At 71.7% G+C, this 12,978-nt stretch overlaps 4 protein-coding genes across 5 annotated transcripts; 2 read left to right on the top strand and 2 right to left on the bottom strand.

Moving 5' to 3' along the window:
* Positions 1–16: 16 nt before the first annotated feature.
* On the bottom strand, positions 17–1,157 carry AVPI1 (arginine vasopressin induced 1). Of its 2 annotated transcripts, XM_084290313.1 has the most exons (3): positions 1,130–1,157; positions 586–883; positions 17–509 (listed from the first exon to the last, which is right to left on the bottom strand). In XM_084290313.1, the coding sequence occupies exons 2-3, from the start codon at positions 870–872 to the stop codon at positions 434–436; spliced, it is 363 nt and encodes a 120-aa protein (XP_084146439.1). In that variant the 5' UTR covers positions 873–883; positions 1,130–1,157; the 3' UTR covers positions 17–433. The 2 variants fall into 2 exon arrangements, with proteins under 2 accessions (XP_084146439.1, XP_084146440.1); XM_084290314.1 differs by lacking the exon at positions 1,130–1,157 and having other exon boundaries at positions 586–916.
* Positions 1,158–1,872: 715 nt separating this feature from the next.
* MARVELD1 (MARVEL domain containing 1) lies at positions 1,873–3,791 on the top strand. Its single transcript, XM_084289882.1, has one exon. The coding sequence runs from the start codon at positions 2,064–2,066 to the stop codon at positions 2,589–2,591; it is 528 nt and encodes a 175-aa protein (XP_084146008.1). The 5' UTR covers positions 1,873–2,063; the 3' UTR covers positions 2,592–3,791.
* Positions 2,724–8,076, top strand: ZFYVE27 (zinc finger FYVE-type containing 27; the record flags this gene model as incomplete). The annotated part of the gene is made up of 12 exons (XM_084290205.1): positions 2,724–2,976; positions 4,027–4,270; positions 4,352–4,422; positions 4,528–4,714; positions 4,837–4,932; positions 5,091–5,203; positions 5,486–5,616; positions 5,899–5,970; positions 6,328–6,472; positions 6,704–6,750; positions 7,416–7,497; positions 7,638–8,076. The coding sequence occupies 12 exons, from the start codon at positions 2,724–2,726 to the stop codon at positions 7,700–7,702; spliced, it is 1,506 nt and encodes a 501-aa protein (XP_084146331.1). The 3' UTR covers positions 7,703–8,076.
* Positions 8,077–10,099: 2,023 nt separating this feature from the next.
* On the bottom strand, positions 10,100–11,957 carry SFRP5 (secreted frizzled related protein 5; the record flags this gene model as incomplete). The annotated part of the gene is made up of 3 exons (XM_084289950.1): positions 10,100–10,440; positions 10,803–10,880; positions 11,423–11,957. The coding sequence occupies 3 exons, from the start codon at positions 11,955–11,957 to the stop codon at positions 10,100–10,102; spliced, it is 954 nt and encodes a 317-aa protein (XP_084146076.1).
* Positions 11,958–12,978: the final 1,021 nt, after the last annotated feature.

The raw sequence follows: 12,978 nt of genomic DNA, 5'->3' as shown, positions 1-12,978 counted from the left end.
GGGGCTGGGAGGGGAAGGCAGCTCACCTGTCTCCTGTGAGCGGGGGGGGCTCGGCCCCGGCTGTGCTGAGGATGCTGCGAGCACAGGGGAGCGGAAGCCAGACCCCAGCTCCCCAGCCAGGCCTGGCTGCGTCTCCGACCGCCCCAACCTGTATTGTTCTAATGCACTGTAGAAATGTATGTAATGTATTTAAACCATGCAACCGGCTGAATAACAGAGCTGCCGTTCGCCTGGCCTCCTCCTTGTCTCAGCGGCTGGGGGGCGTCCCGTGGAGCTGGGTCCAGCGCAGCAGCCGGGATCCAGGATCCAGGTCGCAGCCGCCTCCGCCCCCTTTTATTGCCCTCGTGTCCCCTGCACTCAGCGTCCGGGGCGAGCCTGGCCAGCGCCGCCGTCCCGCAGCCCCCCGGGGCCGGTTCCCGTGCCGCCCGGCCGCTCAGCGCTGCTGCTGCGGGGATCCCGGGGCCGCCTCAGCCCCGCCGCCGCCGGGCTCCGGCTCCTTCTCGGTGATCCTGCGGGGAAGCGGCGGGTGAGGGCTGCTCGGCCCGGCCCCGGTCCCCCCGCCGGCCCGGCCCATCCCGCACCTACCGCAGGCGGCCGAAGCGCCGCAGTGCCGCCGTCCCGAGCCCGTGCTCGGCCGCTCGCCGCCGCCGCCGGAGCCGCCGCAGGGCCCGCGCCATCCGCCGCTGGCCGCCGTACCGCCACACCAGGCGGGCGCGCTCCTCGGGCCGCTCGGCGCCGCCGCTCCGGAACAGGCTCCGCAGCTGGGGCAGCCCCACGCCCTGGAAGATGTTGCCCGAGGCCCGCTTGCGGCCGCGGGCTGCGGGCGCCGCCGGGCCCGGGGGGTCGCTCACCACCGAGGCCGGCGTGCCCATGGCCCCGGCCGCTGCGGGCACCGGAGAGAGGCGGCGTGAGGCGAGGGCAGGCCCCGGCCCGCCACCGGCAGGCGGCGCGGATCGCGGCCCGCCCAGCACTACCGGGCACCGGGCACCGGCCCCCCCCCCGGTACCGTGCGGGGCCGCGGAGGGCCCGGCTCGGAGCGGTGCCCGGTGCCCGCCGCCCCGCCCCGTCCCGCCCCGCCGTGCCCCACTTTCCCCCCGCCGCCCCGTGCCCGCTGGCCCCGCGCCCAGACCTGGCGGCGGCCGCCCCTGCCCCGTGCCCCCGCCCCGCCGCCGCCGCCGCGCCCGGTCCCGCTGCGCTCCGCTCCCCGCCGCGGGGTCCGCGCCGCGCGCCCCTTCCATTCACCCGCCGGGCCCCGCCCCGCCCCGCCCCGCGCCGCTCCGCCAATCCGCGGCCGCCGCTCGCCGCCCCGACCAATCGGCGCCCGGAGGGGGCGTGGCCGCACCGCCTCCCGGAGGGGTGGGCTACGTGGCGCCCGTGACGTCAGCGAGGCGAGGGAGGCGGGGAGCCCCCGGGGGGCGCGGCCACGCCCCTGGGCGGTGCCCGCCCGCGTCACTCCGAGGGGGAATCCCGCGTGACGTCACCGGGGGGACCCCGGCGCCCGGGGTCCCGCCAGCGCCCCGCGGCCCACACGCCGGGACCGGGGGGACGGGACGGGACGGGACGGGACGGGGCTGGAGGGGATGGGACGGGACGGGTGGAGGGGACGGGACGGGACGGGACGGGATGGGACGGGGCCGGAGGGGACAGGAGGGAGGGGGCGTGATGAGACGGGATGGGACGGGAGGGAGGGGACCGGAGGGGACGGGACGGGACGGGGCTGGAGGGGCGGGGAGGGGATAGGACGGGCCCGGAGGGAGGAAGCGTGACGGGCACGGAGGGGACGGGCCCGGGGGGGGGCCAGAGGGAGGGAACGGGCCGTGCCCGGAGGGGAGGGGACGGGAGGGGCCGGGAGGGGCTCGGCCGAACCCCGCCCGGCGGCGGCGGGCAGCGGCAGGCCCCCGGGCGTCCGGTGGGCCGTCGGAAGGCGGGGCGGGGGAGGAGGAGAGAGGCCCCGCGCGGGGGGACCGCTACGCGCCAGATGTTTGGCAGCGGCCGGCGGCCCGAATCGCTGCCGGGGCGCTGAGTCCCGCCCGAGCCGCTCCGCAGCGAGGCAGGGCCCCGCCATGGCCCGCACCGCTCCCCCCGCCGCCCCGCCGCCCCCGGGGCCGCCGGCCCGCGGCTCGCTCAGCCTGCACCGCGCCTACCTGCGGAGCCCCCTGGGGCTGCTGCGCCTGGGGCAGCTGGTGATGGGCGCCGCCTTCTGGGTCACCGTGGCGGCCCACAAGTACGAGGGGGCGGCCCACTTCGCCCTCTTCGCCGCCGTCCTCGTCTGGCTCCTCACCCTGGCCCTCTTCGGCCTCAGCCTGCTGGGGCGCTGGGCGCTGGTGCCCTGGCTGGGCTCCCGCTGGCTGCTCACCAACCTGCTGCACGACCTGGCGCTGGCCGTGGGGCTCTACGCGGCCGCCACCGGCATCATGGGCTACAAGGCCGGGCGCAAGAGCTACTGCAACCTGCCGGGCTACAGCCAGCAGTGCCTGTACGGCGCCTACCTGAGCGCCTCCGTCTGCGGGGCCGTCACCGCCTGCCTGTACCTCTTCTCCGGGCTCTACTGCCTGTCACGGCGCTGCCGGGACCAACGCGACATCATCTGAGACCCCGCGGCGCTCGGCTCCCCTCCTCCCCGCGCGTGGACGGACCGCAGCCCCCCTTCAGGACACCGTGACCCCGCCGCCTGGCCCCTCCTGGCTGACTGCACCGCGCTTCCTCCGGAGACTCCCGCACGGATGGGTGGACAGACAGACAGACAGACAGAGGCCTCCCCCGAGCACGGCTTGCCCCGCGTCCCGCCGGGACAGCGTGGACACCCGCCTGCTGCTCGGGCCCCTTTTGCACCCCTGGACAGAAAGATGATGGACGGACGTAGGCGAGTCGAAGGACCCGAACGGGATGCCCTCAAGCGGGACCCTGATTTCTGGGAGCCCCGCTGGGCCCTGCCCAACTCCCCCGCCCCAGGCCCCGCAGACGCCCCGTGCTCAGGTGGGTGCCAACGCTGCCCCCAGCGGGAGAGGGAGCCCGGCCTGGAGGAGCCGAGCGAGGGGCAGGGGTGGGCACAGTCCCCCCCCAGCCCGCCGGCAGCCCCTCGTGCCGTGCCCAGCGCTTGTGTTGTTGTTCTCTAATGGAGGCTGAGATTTTGGCTTCCCCAGCCCGGGCCCCTCCTCCTGCCCAGCCTGAACACGTCTGCTTTCTTCCTGCAACTGCGCGGGGCGCAGCCCCTCCCCGCCCCGCAGACACCCGCGGCCCGCTCCGGATGCTTGGCACAGCTCCCCCCGGCCGTGCCTCCGCCCTGCCCCGCTCAGCGGCCGGGCACCGAAGCCTCCGGCGCCGCCAAAGCCTCCAGCGGCTGCCGCCCCCCGGGCAGGGCAGGGCAGGGCAGGGGGCTGAATGCCTCTGCCCTCGGGGCTGGAGCCAGCTGCCCCCGGGGCCAACGGGGCTTTTGTGCGCAGCTCCCCGGCTCCGGCTCTGCCCCGCGGGGAGGGGGCGACCCCGACCCACCGGGACCCACCGGGACCCACCGGGACCCACCGGGCGGACACCGGCGGCGGGGCCAGGAGCGGCCCCGACGGAGCCGGGGGGCGTCGGGGGAGCACGGCCGCGCCCCCGCCTGCTGGGGACGCGCCCCCTGCGCCGCGGGGCCGTGCCCGACGCCTCCTCCGCTGCCGGGGGGGGGCCCCGCAGCCCCGTGCCCGGGCCGGTCCCCGCACGGTGCCCCCCGCGCCCGGTCCCCGCGTACCCCCCGTGTGCCCCCCGCAGCCCCCGGGCTCGGCTCCCCAATAAAGGCTTTGTCGGCGCTGCCTGCGTGTCTGGGCCTTCACTGGGGGCGGGGGGGCACCGGGAGGGGGGGCAGCGGGGAGCGGGGAGCGGGGCACCGGGAGCGGGGCGGGTACCGGGAGCGGGGCGGTGGCCGCGCGCCGCCACTTCCGCCCTTCCCCTTGCCCTCACGGGGGCGGGGCGAAGCGCGGAGTCCCCGCCCCCTCCTCCCCGTCCTCGCTCTCCGATTGGCGCCGCGCGCGTGACGTCACTCCGCAGCGGGGCGCGCTCCGGGAAGGCTCCCGCCATGCAGGAGGCGGCGGCGGCGGCAGCGGGGGGGGGGCGGCGGCGGCGGCGGCGGTGCCGAGGCGGTGCCGGGCGGGGCCGAGCCCCCTGCCCCGGAGCCGCCCCCCGGCAAAGCGGCCGCCTTCGACCTGCTGGGGCTGGTGCGCAGCTACCGGCGGCTGGAGCTGTACCTGGAGCCGCTGCGGGACGCCGCCCAGGCCGTGCGCTGCCTGCTCCGGTAGGTGCGGGGCGGGCCGGGGGCTGCCGGTGCCTGCCGGTGCTGCCCGCCCCTGGCCGCGCCTTGTCCCCCCCCCTGCAGGTGGCAGCGGCCGCTGTGCTCCCTGCTGGCCTGCCTCGGCATCAACCTCCTGCTGCTCACCTTGGACCGAGGTGGGTGCGGGGGGGGGTCCCCGGTGCTCCCCGGTGCTCCCCGTGCTGGTCCCGGTGTAACGGGGTGTAACGGGGTGTAACGGAGTGTAACGGGGTGCCCTACAGCCGCCTGGTACTCGGTGCTGGCCGTGCTGGTGCTGCTGCCCGCCCTGCTGGGCTACCTGCAGGAGACGTGCCGTGCCCGGCCGGCGCAGCGGGAGCTGGCTCGCAGCAGGAGGCACAGCGTGCGCAGGGAGGAGCTGCGCAGCGTGCGCCTGTCCCGCCAGGAGGCCCTCGCCCAGGTCAAGGGCTTGTGAGTGTCCCCACGATGTCCCCTGCCACCGGGCGTCACCCCCCCGGGGGGTTATAGGGGTGCCCGGCGGCCCGGCTGGGTGTGTGTCGGGGGGGGTCCGTGAGCCGGGGGTCTCGTTGCAGCCTGATCCAGCTGGAGGGCTTCCTGAGCGCGCTGTGCTGCAGCTGCGAGGCGGCGTACCGGGTGCTGCACTGGGAGAACCCCGCTGTGTCTTCCCAGTGAGTGGGGCCGCGGTGGGCACCCCCGGGTGGAGATGGGGGGGGGTCCGGGGGGCTGTGATTGATGTGCTTGGGGAGGGTGGGCAGAGGAAAGGGGGGGTTTGTGCTATGGGGACACTGATCTGCCTCGTCCGATGCGTCCTGCTGCGCCTCCCCAGGTTCTACGGGGCGCTGCTGGGCTCTGTCTGCATCCTCTACTTGCTGCCGCTCTGCTGGGTCATGGCCATCCTCAACAGCACCCTCTTCCTGGGCAACCCCCAGTTCTACCAAGGTGAGAGCCCTCCCTGGAGGCGGTCTGCGTGGGGGGGGCTGGGGAGAGGCCCCCTGAGGCTGGGCTCCCTGCCCTCCTCCTCTCCCAGTGCCCCTGTGTGGGGCTCTGCATGGGGCCTGTCCCCAGCCCAGCGGCTCCCGACGGGTGTGTGGGCAGAGGGGGGCTCAGGGCACGGCAGGGAAGGCTCCTGTGTGCTCACAGCCCTCCTGCGAGGCTCTGACAGCTGCTGGGCGGAGGGGCTGGGGAATGCCCCTGGCTCCAGCCCTGGTCCCCTCTCACCAGTGATGAAGGAGCTCAAGGCCTCCATCGAGCAGTGTCTGGGCACCAAACCCCTCGAGAGCGCCCCGGAGCCTGCCGAGCCCCTGCCTGCTGCCGCCCCCCCGGACCGGACCCCCACGCCCACCAGCACGGAGGTGAGGGGCGGCAGGGCTGGGGCGAGTGGGGTGGGAGCTGCAGGGCCACCAGGGCTGGCTGTGCCTCCGACCCTCTGCCCATGGGCAGTTTTGGTGTGCCTGGCCTCAGAGCCCGTCCCGAGGGGCTACTCTGCCCTGCTGGGGTCTTGGCTCAATCCCACTGCGTGTTTAGAGCCTCACCCCACCTGGGGACTCGCCCTATGGGGCTGCTGGGGGGCTCTTGGAGGCGGGGGTCCTGCTGTGGGCAGGGATGGGGTGGGCAGGACTCTGAATCTCTTGCAGGACCTTACCCCTGGCAGCGTGGAGGAAGCGGAGGAGGCAGAGCCCGATGAAGAGTTCAAGGACGCTATCGAGGTTTGGGCCTGGCGGGGAGCGGGTTGGCCCTATAGGGTGGCTGAGAGGGGCTGGGGCTGCTGGGGGGGAGCAGGGTCGGTGCTGGGGAGGGCAGGAGCGGGGCCGGGCGCCTCTCAGCCTGGCTCCACCTGTACTGCCTGTCCTTTTGTCCCATGCTGCGGGGAAGGAGAACCAGCTGCTGGTCCTGGTGAGTAGCACATTGCTGGGCTGTGCAGGGGGTGTCAGCTCCTGGCAGCCTGCGCTGGGTTTGGTTTGGTTTGGCGGTGCCTCGTGGCCATGCCGGGGAGCTCCCCGCTTTCCTGCCCGTCCCTGGGGGCAGGCTGTCCCGCAGCCCCCACCGCCCCCTGCTCTGCGCAGGAGGACGACGAGGGCTCTCAGTGCTCAGCAGACTTCGACCTCAGCCTCCCGGACAACGGCTTCATGAGCAAAAACGACGTGATCCGCAGCAAGGTGTCGCGCCTGACCGAGCGCCTGCGCAAGCGCTACCCCAGCAACAATTTTGGTGAGGCTGGGGGCCCGCACCGCGGGGGTCTGTGCTGCTCCCAGTGCACAGCCATGCGAAACGGTGTGCTGTGGTGCCTGCTGGGGCTGTGCTGGCACCTCCAGCAGCCTCCCCCTCACCAGGGGGTGTTTGCGCCCCTCCTGGGACGAGCAGGGGTGGCGGGGTCTTTACAGCAGGCGTGGGGGGTCCCAGGGAGCAGAGCCCTGCCTGACCCTGCCCTGTCTGTCCCAGGGAGCTGCACGGGCTGCGGAGCCACCTTCTCCGTGCTGAAGAAGAGGGTGAGTCTTCGGCTTCTCCTCACTGCCCCAGCGAGCTGTTGACAGTGGCTGGAACAACTTGCTGTGCCCTTCTGCTGCAGCTCCGGCTGCCCTCGGTCCCGGCGTGGCAGCGGGTGACCTCAGCTAAGTGCTGGGTGTTGTCACATACCGGCTGCTGCCAGGGAGCCTTTGTGCCTTGGGAAGCTGCCCCAGGCTCACCCGCACGTGCGGCCGTGCGAGGCGCCTGCTCCGTGCCCTGGTTTAGCTGTTGCTATCTGAACACTTCCCAGCACTTCCTCATCCCTGCTCCAGATGGGTATTGATGGCTCTCTCCCTGCTGCCTCCCGAGCTCCAGACTCAGGGCTCCCTCCCCTTTCTCCTGGGTTAGCCTGATGCAGATTTGGCAGTCTCCGGAGCTTGCATCCCTCCAGGGTTACAGCATAGGAAATTGCAGTCTGTAAACCTCCCGGAGCCTGTGGCTGCAGTGCTCTCCTGTGGTGTTAGAGCATACTTGCATGCATGGGCACCTTGTCCTGCTGTTGTTGTTGTCGGGCTGCCTCTCTGTTAGCAGGGCTCTCGCCCCCTCTCCCCTCCAGCCGGGGATGCTGCTGGCAGTGCCCTGGCCCTGGAGCTTGCTGGGCAGCTCCCGGTGCTGCTGTTAATGCCCCACCTCTGTCTCTCCCCAGCGGAGCTGCAGTAACTGTGGGAACAGCTTCTGCTCCAGGTGTTGCTCCTTCAAAGTCCCCAAGGCCGTGATGGGAGCCACGGGTGAGTGGAAGGGGGAGGCGGGCGGCGTGTGCCCCCTCCCTGACTGAGGGGTCTGCAGCAGGTCGTGGCTGCAATCCCAAGCCCTCAGCGGGTGCTGTGGTGGAAGGGGGGCGCCTGACACCCGCTTTCTTCCTTCCCAGCCCCCGAGGCTCAGAGGGAGACGGTGTTCGTGTGCGCGCTGTGCAACCAGGTGCTCACCAAGTGACCGCTCACCAAGCTCCTGGGCCCCTGCCCTTGCTGCCAGGAGCCCGCTTCCCTGCGTGGTGTCAGCGCCCTGCCGCAGGACGTCTGTGCTCGCTGCTCCCCCTGCCAGCACGGGGCTGGGGGCAGACCCAGGCGGTGCCTGCTGCTCCACGGGTCCCTGCGGCTGCCCCCACCAGCCCCGTTTGCTCAGGGGGGCTCCCCAGCACTGACTGCGCCCTGCTGAGAGCTCGCCCGGGGCCTGGCTCAGTGATGGAGCAGCCGTCCTCCCTCCTCCTGGCCCTACCTCCACCTCCTGGCAGGGGCACAGCAGCCTCGGGCTCTGTCCTGCCCTTCCTGAGCACCATGTGGGGTGGGGTGACTGCTTTTGGGATCAAGTCGGAGCTCTGCCTGCGTTCCCAGGAGCCGTGACCTCGGTCCTGGCTCGGCTGAGGCCCTGCTCATCCCTCCCCTGCTCCTTGGCCTCGCTGCCTTCAGGTTTAGCCCCCGTCCCCCTCCCCGTTTGGCTGTAGCCGAGGGTCAGTGAGGGCTGGGCTGCGGCGAGAGCCCTCCGAGTTGGTGCTGCTCTGTGCGTAGTGACTGCTGCTTCTGCTGCAGGTAACGGCTGTGTACATAGGGGATGCCCAATAAAGCTCTTGCCACCAGCCAGACCTCGCCTTGCCCCTACAAAAACCGTCCCATTCCCTGGTATCTCCACAGCCTTGGCTCCCCTCTCCTGCGTGTCTCCCGTTCCCCGGGGCTGGGCGCTGCGTGGAGCTGCTCCTTGGCTGTGCCAGGGCCTGATCCTGGTGCCGGGGGGCGAGCTGCGTGCCCTGCCCAGGCGGTGGTCCCGGCAGCCGCCCGCCCGCACAAGGGTGACCTTTCCCTGCGCCAACAGCGCAGCTCGCAGCTATCCCAGGAATGTGACCCTGGCTGCTGTGCAGCTGGGAACGGCCGCGGCCGGGCCCCCCGCCAGCCAGCTGCAGCTCCCCGGGGGGGCCGGGCCCCGGGGCTGGCAGTGCCCCCACCCCCGGGCTGACACCCACCGGCGGGGGGATGCTCTGGGGGTGCGGGTCTGGGGGTACCCCATGGTGCAGGGCAGCCCCTGGGCTCCTGGACCCCTCTCTCGAGCCCTGCCCTGGGGAAATTTGTGGAGAAGCTGAACTCTGCGTGCCCAAAATGCGCTGGGGGGGTGTTGGGGGGATGCTGGTGTGCGGAGGGCCAGCTCGGGCCGGGGCACAGGGAGAAGTTACTCATCTTCCTGCAGCCAGCCCCTGGCAGGACGCGGGCTGTGTCCATGTGTGCCCAAAGGCCCCGCAGGAGGAGCTCGGTGACGCAAAGCACAGAGGGCTACAGATAACCGCAGGCTGCGGGAGGGGGGATTTATTTGCACCCTCCCCGTTCTGCTCTCACATAGCTGCTGCTGTTCATGCCCACGGCAGCGCGCTCGGCAGCCTCGGGCGGAAAATACCTCCCAGCAATAGTGGAGTTTTTCTCCCCCTGTTTTTTTCCACCTTGGCCAGAGCAGAACCCACCTGCCCCTGCGCCCTGCGCCTTGCTGGCTGCGGGGCTGGAGCACACCCCGGGTTCGGTGCCCCAGCATGGGGCAGGTGGGTAAGCAGGGCTGGGGCAGGACGGGGGCACCCTGCTGCCCCCCGAGCAGCCAGCCTGGGGTTCTGCTGGCACCCACGCCCTGGGGTGCCCGGGGATGGGGCTGCCCCATCCCGCATCTGCAACCTCCCTGTGTGCACCCCAAAGCTCCCGGCCCCCTGCAGCTCCTGGAGCTGCGGATCGAGCCAGGACCCTTGGCTGCCCCGTCCCCTGCTTCCCAGGGTCCCGAGAACCACAGGGAGCAGGACCCAGGCTTCTCCGAGGCAGAATAATTTACTGGGGGGGGTCAGGTTGGGATGGGGGGATGTGGGGTGCAGCGGGGCTGGGTTGGAGGTGGGCTCCCCCCTGTTGAGCCATGTGGGATGGGAGGGCTGGGGAAGCCCAGGCAGTGGCCGTGCACCTCCAGGCACTTGGCTGTGGGAGCTGGGGGCAGTCTGTGGGCAGCAAGGAGCTGCCTTGGCATGGGGGGGTCCATGGAAAATGGGGGGGGGTGATCCAGGGCTGGGGCACGAGCTCTGCGGGAGGGGACACGGGATGGGGATGCTCTGGGGGTTGGAGGAGGGCTTGGGGGAGGCTGAGGGTCATAGTCACATCATCAGGAGCTGGGCAGGGGGTTGGGGTCTCAAGGCAGCCAAGGAACAAGCAGGGAGGCAGGGCAGGGGTCCTGGGGGTGCAGAGCTGGGCGTTCAGGAGGGGCAGGGGTCCTGGGTGCAGGTCGAGGCTCCCTTGAATGCAGCTGGGGATCTCTGGGGTCCTGGGGTGCCACCAGGGGTGCGGAGCAGGGCGAGTGCAGGAGTCCCGGGGCAGAGCCCTAGTGCTGCCCGGCCCCGTAGAGCAGGGGGTGGTAGAGGGGGCAGGGGTAGGAGAACATGAACTTGACGGCGAACTTCATCTCCTTGTTGTGCTTCTGCCAGGGGTAGATGGCGAGGAGGAGCAGGCGGCCGCCCGCCTTGCGGCCCATCACCAGGAAGCTGCCGCCGAGGCTGTCGAGCTGGGGACAGGGGCAGGAGCCCGCGTTCCTCATGTGCAGCACCAGCTTCTTGGTGTCCTTGCGCTTGAGGGGGCCCAGCTTCAGCACCTTCTTCTTCTGGGCGGCCACCAGGCGCCGCTCCCCGTTCTCCTCCGTCACCTCCTTGATGCGCATCTTCACCACTGCGTGGGGACAGCCGGGGGGCACTGCTGGGGGCTCTGCGGGGGGTGCTGGGGGCACTGCTGGGGTTGGGGGCAGGTGTCTGTGCAGGACGGGGTGCAGCAAGTCCCTGGGGCTGGGTCCTGATGAAGGGTCTTGGGGGAAATCACTGCCTGATGCCCTGTTCTGCCTGTCCCCCACACTTGCCCTATCTCTGAGGCACCCCAAATCATACCCGGGGTCCAAGGGAAGGGCTCCAGTGGGTCCCCATGGGCCTATCCATGGACAGCGGTGCCTTTTGGCCAAGCCCCTACCTGGGCTGCTCCGGGGGTGGCTGGGGCTGTGGGGGGCAGGGGGTGTCGGGGAAGGGGACCCCAGCACTCACCGAAGTCGCTGGAGCACATCTGCTGCATCATGCCATCCGCCTTGTGCTCCATCTCGCACTGCGTGCAGATCCTGGACACTGCGGGGTGACACCAGCTGCGGTCACCAGGGGCAGCTCGCTGGGGACACGCTGGGGGAGCCCCAGGAGCTGTGCCAAGGTGATCGGGGGCACCCAGTCCCAGCACCTGCTTCCCACGAGGGACAGGGAGTGGGGCGACCCTGCCGATGCTCTGGGGCGCAGCAGTGAGGGGCAGAGGGTGCCACAACCCTCAGTGCCTGCTCCCAACCCTGTCTGCCTTTGGGTGACGTCCGTTCCCTGCCCGAGGGGACAGCCACCAGCAACCTGCGTGTGCGAGGGGGCAGCACAGGTGCAGCGCTCGGGGCTGGGTGCTTTGTGCTGCTGCCATGGGACGTGGTGAGGGGAGAGGGACACAGCTCCCGTGGTCACCCCCTGCACCGCTCCCTGCTGCCCTGGGGCAGCTCTGTGCAGGCAGCGAGGGGTGCTGAGCCAGGGCTGCTGCCCCCCTGGGGGCTGTGCTCCTAGAGGAGCAGGGATGGGGGCTCCGCGGTGGCACCCCACGTGGTGTCCCCATCCCCTGTCGCCGTGCCCTGCCCCCTTACCTGGCGGCGGGGTGGCCTGGCTGTTCCCGAACTGGACGGCGATGCAGAGGTCGTGGTCGGAGGGGAACTTGGCGCAGTGCAGCATCTCGGGCCAGGGGAAGCCGTAGGACTCCATGACGGGGGCGCAGGAGTCGCGCACCACCTCGCAGAGCGAGCGGCAGGGGTAGACGGGCCGGTCGAGGCAGACGGGGGCGAAGAGGGAGCAGAGGAAGAGCTGGGTGTCGGTGTGGCACTGCTTGGCGAGCAGGGGCACCCAGCTGCTGGCCTGCTGCTTGGCCTCGGCCATGGACTCGTGCTCCAGCAGGTTGGGCAGCCGCATGCGCTTGTAGCCCACGTCGTAGCAGAGCTGCATGTCGGCCGGGATGTCCACGCACTGCGGCTCCCGGCCGTAGAAGCGCCCGCGGGGCACGCTCTCGGGCTGCCAGCCGTAGTAGTCGTAGTGCTGCCCGCCGCCCGGTGCCAGCAGCGCCAGCAGCGCCAGCAGCGCCTGCAGCGCCGTGCCCGTGATCCTCGTGGGGACGCTCGCCCGTGGCATCGCCGCAGCCGTGCCGTGCCGAGCGGGACCCAGCCGGCTGCCTGCTGCCTGCTCCCCAGGCGCCTCCCACGCCGCCCTTTCAAAGGAGCCCGCAGGCCTCGCCGGCAGCCAATCTGCTCCTGCTGCTGGCCCCCCCCGGCCATGGCCCCCCGGCCCCACGCCAGGCCGCTCTCCCTCCCTCCCCGCCGCCAGCCCTGCCTCGCACCACGGGGTGGGCGCACGGCGCTGTTCGGGGTGCCCCCGCAGGGTGGCTCCGCACCAGGGTGCTTCGTGCCTCCCTGTCCAGCATGTCCCCAGCCTGTCTGCTCCTGGCACGGGGTGGGGGACCCTGGTTCCTGCCCTGTCCTCCTCCCCTGGGGAGACCCCCCTGGAGTAGGGGTGCGGGGTGCAGGGGCTGGGGGTGCAGGACAGCCCGGGGACCCCATGATGCTGGAGCACCCACATGCAGGGTGCCACCTGCAGCCTCTGCTCCTCCTCTGTCCCCTTCCTCAGATCTGGGCTCTGTCACCCTATGTCACCCGGGGGCACCCCATTGAGGCAGGACGGGGGGGCTGGGGGGACATGCAGACCCTTTCCCAGGCACTTTTGGTGCCTGGGGCATGGGAAGAGCCGGAGCCCAGCGGGACGGGACCGGGCCACATTCCCCCATCCCCTTGGAGATGGGCTGAGCAGGGGGAGCCGGGCTAAGGACCCCATTAGAAACCCATTTTTCTGCAGGGGTTATCTGGGGTGCCCCTTCCCCTTCCCGCGATCGATGCCCCAGCCTGGCCAGCACCCCCGTGCCGCCCCCAGCCCCTGCCCTAATGGGCGGCAGAGCAAACAGCCCGCTGCAGGCAGGAGATAGCAGCTGCCCTTTGCCCCGGGCAGGGGGCAGGGACTGTCCCGAAACCCCTCCAGGAGCCATCCGCTATGGGGCCACGCTGGCAGCCTCACCACACGCCGTGCCCATGCCTGCAGCCCGCTCTCCCTGCTTATTTCCACCGTGCTGGGCGCAGCGCCTTGATCCACAGCCCCCAGGGAT

This window comes from Netta rufina (assembly GCF_964035555.1).
Source record: "Netta rufina genome assembly, chromosome: 7".
Classification (NCBI taxonomy): Eukaryota; Metazoa; Chordata; class Aves; order Anseriformes; family Anatidae; genus Netta; species Netta rufina.
Note: the sequence above shows the minus strand (reverse complement) of the source record. Positions and strands in the feature narration are given on the sequence as shown.

Excerpts from the sequence above, each read along its gene's own strand:
- AVPI1 (XM_084290313.1), bottom strand. The coding sequence starts at position 872 with ATGGGCACGCCGGCCTCGGTGGTGAGCGACCCCCCGGGCCCGGCGGCG. Across the intron at positions 510-585 it reads CGGCGCTTCGGCCGCCTGCG|GATCACCGAGAAGGAGCCGG; the intron begins GTAGGTGCGGGA and ends GCTTCCCCGCAG.
- MARVELD1 (XM_084289882.1), top strand. The coding sequence starts at position 2,064 with ATGGCCCGCACCGCTCCCCCCGCCGCCCCGCCGCCCCCGGGGCCGCCG.